Source organism: Hylobates moloch, unplaced genomic scaffold (genome assembly GCF_009828535.3).
Source record: "Hylobates moloch isolate HMO894 unplaced genomic scaffold, HMol_V3 SCAFFOLD_4, whole genome shotgun sequence".
NCBI lineage: Eukaryota > Metazoa > Chordata > Mammalia > Primates > Hylobatidae > Hylobates > Hylobates moloch.
In genome coordinates, this window is record NW_026652279.1 from 114,094,762 (window position 1) to 114,101,547 (window position 6,786).

The 6,786-nt window shown below is 37.8% G+C and overlaps 1 protein-coding gene across 2 annotated transcripts in view; it reads left to right on the forward strand.

The window, feature by feature from the left end:
- Positions 1–6,786, forward strand: part of SUGT1 (SGT1 homolog, MIS12 kinetochore complex assembly cochaperone) — a 36,391-nt gene that overhangs the window by 26,547 nt on the left and 3,058 nt on the right. For both annotated transcript variants that reach the window (XM_058437949.1, XM_032150973.2), the window contains one exon: positions 1,472–1,653. In XM_058437949.1, coding sequence (XP_058293932.1) covers positions 1,472–1,653 — 182 coding nt within the window. The remainder of the gene's footprint in view (positions 1–1,471; positions 1,654–6,786) is intronic.

Consider the following 6,786-nt stretch of genomic DNA (forward strand, 5'->3'; position numbering starts at 1 on the left):
AAACTATAGCTATTTTGTCCAACACAGTAGCTGCTAGCCACATGTTACCTGTTGAGCACTTGAAATATGACTAGTCTGCATTGAGATGTGCTATGTGAAATATATGCTACAGTTTGAAGACTTAGTATGAAAAAAAGAATATAAAATATCTTCCTTTTTTTTTTTTGTTGGTTTTTTTTTTTTTCTTTTTTTTTTAAGAGGAAGAGAGTCTTGCTCTGTCGCCCAGGCTGGAATGCAGTGGCACTGTCATGGCTCAGTGTAGCCTCGACCTCCTGGACTCAAGCAGTCCTTCTACCCCAAACTTCCGAGTAGCTGGTACTGCAGGCATGTGCCACCACGCTCAGCTAATTATTATTTTTTTCATAGAGATGGGCTCTCACTATGTTGCCCAGGTTGGTCTCACACTTCTGGCCTCAAGCAGTTCTCCTGCTTGGCCTCCCAAAGTGCTGGGATTATAGGCGTGAGCCCCCATGCCCGGCCTCTGTTGGTTTCATGTCAATATGATACTATATTTGATATATTAGGTTAAATAAAATGTATTATCAAACTGCATTTCACCTGATTCTTTTTGGTAATGTAGTTACTAGGAATTTTTAAATTATATATGTGACTCACATTTGAGGTGGTCATTATATTTTCATTGGATAGTGAACAGAGCTGCTCCTATAGCTACTAGGTTGTCTAGTTATTTTCTAATTATTTGTGTGCCAAGATCTTGATGCCTTTGGTCTTTGGAGCAATCTTGGCAGCACCCCGAGCCCCTGGGCCAGTAGCCTCTCTGGCTGCAAGCAGCCTCTGTTTACTCCGGTATGCCCTACAAATATTATTTGCTAGGTGTATGGGATGTGGGCATTGAACTTTAGATCATCAAATGTAGTACTTTAAATATTTAGGAATTACTTATTGTTATTGCCTATTAAAATAATCTTATTTTTTTAATGTGGGAAGAGTATGGAGTGTCATGGATGATTATTTATATTTTCAGGCTATTTATACTCTGAAAGATACTAAGTACTTTAGAAAATTCATATTTTTAACATTTATTAAAATCTTAGTTACAAAAGATTTCTTAGGCATCCTTTAAAAAATTTTATTTTTAGAATTGTTTGTACTGTCTCTGCAACTTTTCTGAAAACATAAAAGTTCTGTATACTTTTCATCTAGTTTCTGTTATCAACATGAAGAATCTGCTTTTAATCTAATTTTGTATAACGTATCAAAAGTTTACACTTTATTGAGTTATTTTGCTCAAAAGAAATCCCCAGATTTTACATTATGGTAACTGACTCAGTTTTTAGAAATGTGAATTTTGTTATTGACGTATATACCAGAAAGACACTTAGTGCATACCTGAAATTCAGTAACCTAAACTGTTTGCTAAGATGTTCCATATACGTGGTCACAAAGTTTACATATTCTCAACATAATTGAAACATGTTGATTAATTACTTCTGCCTTTTTTACTTCATAGATGTAAAGAACCTATATCCATCATCATCTCCTTATACAAGAAATTGGGATAAATTGGTTGGTGAGATCAAAGAAGAAGAAAAGAATGAAAAGTTGGAGGGAGATGCAGCTTTAAACAGATTATTTCAGCAGATCTATTCAGATGGTTCTGATGAAGTGAAACGTGCCATGAACAAATCCTTTGTAAGAATATAAACTTTTAAAGAAATATATATGGGAGCAAATTTTACATATTTTAAACGAGAAAATTGGTAATTTGAGACCAAATTGCATGTACTATAGCTGGGAGAACTTTTTGAATAAGGTCTGTCTGAACGTTTCTTTTTGCTCTAAGAGTAATTTTTGAGGAAGTTGAAAACTTACGGAAGAGATGAGAAACAAGTGATTTATCCTAAGTAGGTATTTTTTATCAATGAGTTAGATTGATACAGAGTCATCTTACTTGGATTTATCACAGTAGCTGAGTGAACTTCTGTTGTTTCCCTTCTAGACTCATATGTAGTCTCAATGTTAGAGATGAAGAATATAGATGTGAAACTTTCCAGAATAGTGTTTGCAAGTAGAAGATGCACATTATTCATTGTTTTAACAACTCTTTTGATTAAGAAAATTCAGGCTTTTTGTCAGGGCAGCCTAAATACCTAAATTAGACCTCAAAATTTTAGTAATAATTCGTCATTGTATATTTAGCTTACAGTTGTAATCGTGAGTTTTATTAATACCAGTAGCTCTGGAAATATGACTCTTTTAAGACATTCATATTTACAGTAGAAAGTTAAAATTAGTATTTTAATTTAATATTTAGTTAATGTGGTTGAGGCTCAGGTGTTTCACACTTAAGAAATATGTGGTAATCGGTCATGATTGTGCTTTTCACAGTTTATTTATTTAGCGACAAGGTCTCACTCTGTTGCCCAGGCCTGAGTGCAGTGGCGTGATCTCGGCTCACTGCAGCCTCTGTCTGCCCGGCTCAAGTGATTCTCCTACCTCAGCCTCTGCAGTAGCTGGGACTATAGACATACACCACCACGCCTGGCTACTTTATTTCTTGTAGAGTTGGGGTTGCACCACGTTGCCCAGGCTGGTCTCGAACTCCTGGCTTCAAGCAATCTAGCCGCCTCAGCCTCCCAAAGTGCTGGGATTACAGGCGTGAGTCACCTCAACCAGCCTCACTATTGATTAAAAAAATTTTTTTCATCACTTTTCAGAGGCTGAGGTGGGAGGATCACTTGAGCTAAAGATCTTGAGACCAGCCTGGGCAACATAGAGAGACCCTATCTCTACCAAAAAAAAAAAAAAAAAGAAATTAGCTAGGCCTGGTGGCATGTGTCTGTGGTCCCAGCTACTTGGGAAGGTGAGATGGGAGGATCTCTTGAGCCTGGGTGGTCAAGGTTGCAGTGAGCTGTTTTTTTTTGTGCCACTGAACTGCAGCCTGGGCAACAGAGACCCTGTCTCAAAAAAAAAAAAAAAAAGTTTTCATTGAACTTTTAGTTTTGAGATAATTGTAGATTGACATGCAATCCTAAGAAATGAGATTCTTTGTGCCTTTTACAAAGTTTCCACTGATGGAAACATTTTGCGAAAACTATGCTACAGCATCACAGCCATGGTATTGACAGTTAAGATAAAGAACCTTTAATCCCAATGCTTTGGGAGTCTGAGGCCACAGGATCCCTTGAGGCTAGACCAGCCTGGGCAACATGGTAAGTTCTGATCTCTACAAGAAATTTAAAAGCTAGCTTGACATGGTGTTGTGCCCCTGTCAGCTCAGGCATCTGAGGCAGGAGTATTGTTTGAGCCCAGGAGTTCAAGGTTGCAGTGAGCTATGATCATGACACTACACTCAGCCTGGGCGGCAAAGTGAGACCCTATCTCTTTAAAAAAAAAAAAAAAAAAAAAAGCGAGAGACAGAACATTTTCATGGATTCCAAGGATTCCCTTACGTTGCTATCTTATGGCCATACTCACTAACCCCACCGCCACCCTTCCGTGATCCCTGATGATGACAAATCTGGCAATCTTTGTCAGATATGTAGTTTGCACATATTTTCTCCCAGTTTGTAGTTTTCGTTTTCTTAACAAGGTCTTTCATGAGCCAAAATATTTCATTTTGATTAAGTCTAATTTACCACTTTTTATGGATCATGCTTTTAGTTTCAAGTCTTATTAAGTCTTTGCCTAGTCCTAGATCTCAAAGACTTTCTCCCATTAAAAAAATTAATAAAAGTAATATTGTTTTACGTATCACATTTATTTTTTATTTAGAGACAGGGTCTCATTCTGTCACCCAGGCTGAGATACAGTGGCACAGTCACAGTTCACTGTAACCTCAAAGTCTTGGGCTCAGGTGGTCCTCACGCCTCAGCCTCCCAAGTAGATGGAACTACACATCCACGCTGCCATGCCTGGCTAATTTTTAAAATTTTTTGTAGAGATGGGGTGTCTCTGTATTGCTTAGGGTGGTCTCGAACTTCTGACCTCAAGCAGTCCTTTGGGCTTGGCTTCCTGAAGTGCTAGAGTTACAGGCATGAGCCACAGCACCTGGCCTACATATTACATTTAAGTCTGTGATGCATTTTGTATTTTTATGTCAAGTGTGAGATTTAACTTGAGATTCCTTTTTGTGGGGTAAATAGTATGTTCCAGTGTTCTAGCACCTATGGGTGAATAGTATGTTCCAGTGTTCTAGCACCTATCTTTTCTCATTGAATTGCTTTTGCACCTTTCTCAAAAATCAGTTGAGCATATTTGTGTGAGTCTTAAGTTCCCCATTGTGTTAGATTGAGCTGTATGTGATCTATATGTATGTTCCTCTGTCAGTCCCACTGTCTTGAGCTGTAGCTGTTTAAGTCTGAAATTGGGCAGACTCATTCCTCCTATTTATCCTTTATTTTCACAATTGTTTTTAGATATTCTAACTCATTTGTCTTTCCATGTAAATTTTAGAATAAAGTGATTATATATAATTTTGGTGTTCATTACTAGAATCTAGACATACAGTTAATTTTATGTTTGTCTTGTATTCTGTGACATTGCTGGACTCAGTTCTAGGAGTATTTTTGGATAGATTGTCATTTTTTAAATGTGGACAATCTTCAAATATGGAAGTTTTATTTATCTGCAGATACGGAGAGTTTTATTTCTCCCTTTTCTATCTGTATGCCTTTTATCTCCTTTTCTTGCTGTATTTCACTGGCTGCAACTTCAGCACTGTGTTGAATAAGAATAGTGAGAGTGGACATCCTTGCATTGTTTCCCATTTTAAGGGAAAAGTATCTATTGTTTCATCATTAAGTATAATGTTAACTGTTAAGTTTTTGGTAGATGATCTTTGTCAAGTTATGAAAGTTCTGTTGTATTCCTATTTTTCTGAAAAAATTTTTTTTATTGTACTTTAAGTTTTAGGGTACATGTGCACAATGTGCAGGTTTGTTACATATGTATCCATGTGCCATGTTGGTGTGCTGCACCCATTAACTTGTCATTTAGCATTAGGTGTATCTCCTAATGCTATCCCTCCCCCCTTCCGCCACCCCACAACAGTCCCTGGATTGTGATGTTCCCCTTCCTGTGTCCATGTGTTCTCATTGTTCAGTTCCCACCTATGAGTGAGAACATGCAGTGTTTGGTTTTTTGTCCTTGTGATAGTTTACTGAGAATGATGGTTTCCAGTTTCATCCATGTCCCTACAAAGGACATGAACTCATCATTTTTTATGGCTGCATAGTATTCCATGGTATATATGTGCCACATTTTCTTAATGCAGTCTATCATTGTTGGACATTTGGCTTGGTTCCAAGTCTTTGCTATTGTGAATAGTGCCGCAATAAACATACGTGTGCATGTGTCTTTATAGCAGCATGGTTTATAGTCCTTTGGGTATATACCCAGTAATGGGATGGCTGGGTCAAATGGTATTTCTAGTTCGAGATCCATGAGGAATCGCCACACTGACTTCCACAATGGTTGAACTAGTTTACAGTCCCACCAACAGTGTAAAAGTGTTCCTATTTCTCCACATCCTCTCCAGCACCTGTTGTTTCCTGACTTTTTAATGATTGCCATTCTAACTGGTGTGAATGGTATCTCACTGTGGTTTTGATTTGCATTTCGCTGATGGCCAGTGATGATGAGCATTTTTTCATGTGTTTTTTGGCTGCATAAATGTCTTTTGAGAAGTGTTCCTGTCCTTCGCCCACCTTTTGATGGGGTTTTTTTTTTCTTGTAAATTTGTTTGAGTTCATTGTAGATTCTGGATATTAGCCCTTTGTCAGATGAGTAGGTTGCGAAAATTTTCTCCCATTTTGTAGGTTCCCTGTTCACTCTGATGGTAGTTTCTTTTGCTGTGCAGAAGCTCTTTAGTTTAATGAGATCTGATTTGTCAATTTTGGCTTTTGTTTCCATTGCTTTTGGTGTTTCAGACATGAAGTCCTTGCCCATGGCTATGTCCTGAATGGTAATGCCTAGGTTTTCTTCTAGGGTTTTTATGGTTTTAGGTCTAACATGTAAGTCTTTAATCCATCTTGAATTAATTTTCATTTAAGGTTTAAGAAAGGGATCCAGTTTCAGCTTTCTACATATGGCTAGCCAGTTTTCTCAGCACCATTTATTAAATAGGGAATCCTTTCCCCATTGCTTGTTTTTGTCAGGTTTGTCAAAGATCAGATAGTTGTAGATATGTGGCACTATTTCTGAGGGCTCTGTTCTGTTCCATTGATCTGTATCTCTGTTTTGGTACCAGTACCATACTCTTTTGGTTACTGTAGTCTTGTAGTATAGTGTGAAGTCAGGTAGCGTGATGCCTCCAGCTTTGTTCTTTTGGCTTAGGATTGACTTGGCGATGCGGGCTCTTTTTTGGTTCCATATGAACTTCAAAGTAGTTTTTTCCAATTCTGTGAAGAAAGTCATTGGTAGCTTGATGGGGACGGCATTGAATCTATAAATTACCTTGGGCAGTATGGCCATTTTCACGATATTGATTCTTCCAACCCATGAGCATGGAATGTTCTTCCATTTGTTTGTATCCTCTTTGATTTCATTGAGCAGTGGTTTGTAGTTCTCCTTGAAGAGGTCCTTCACATCCCTTGTAAGTTGGATTCCTAGGTATTTTATTCTCTTTGAAGCAATTGTGAATGGTAGTTCACTCATGATTTGGCTCTCTGTTTGTTACTGGTGTATAAGAATGCTTTTGATTTTTGTACATTGATTTTGTATCCTGAGACTTTGCTGAAGTTGCTTATCAGCTTAAGGAGATTTTGGGCTGAGACAATGGGGTTTTCTAGATATACAATCATGTCATCTGCAAACAGGGACAAT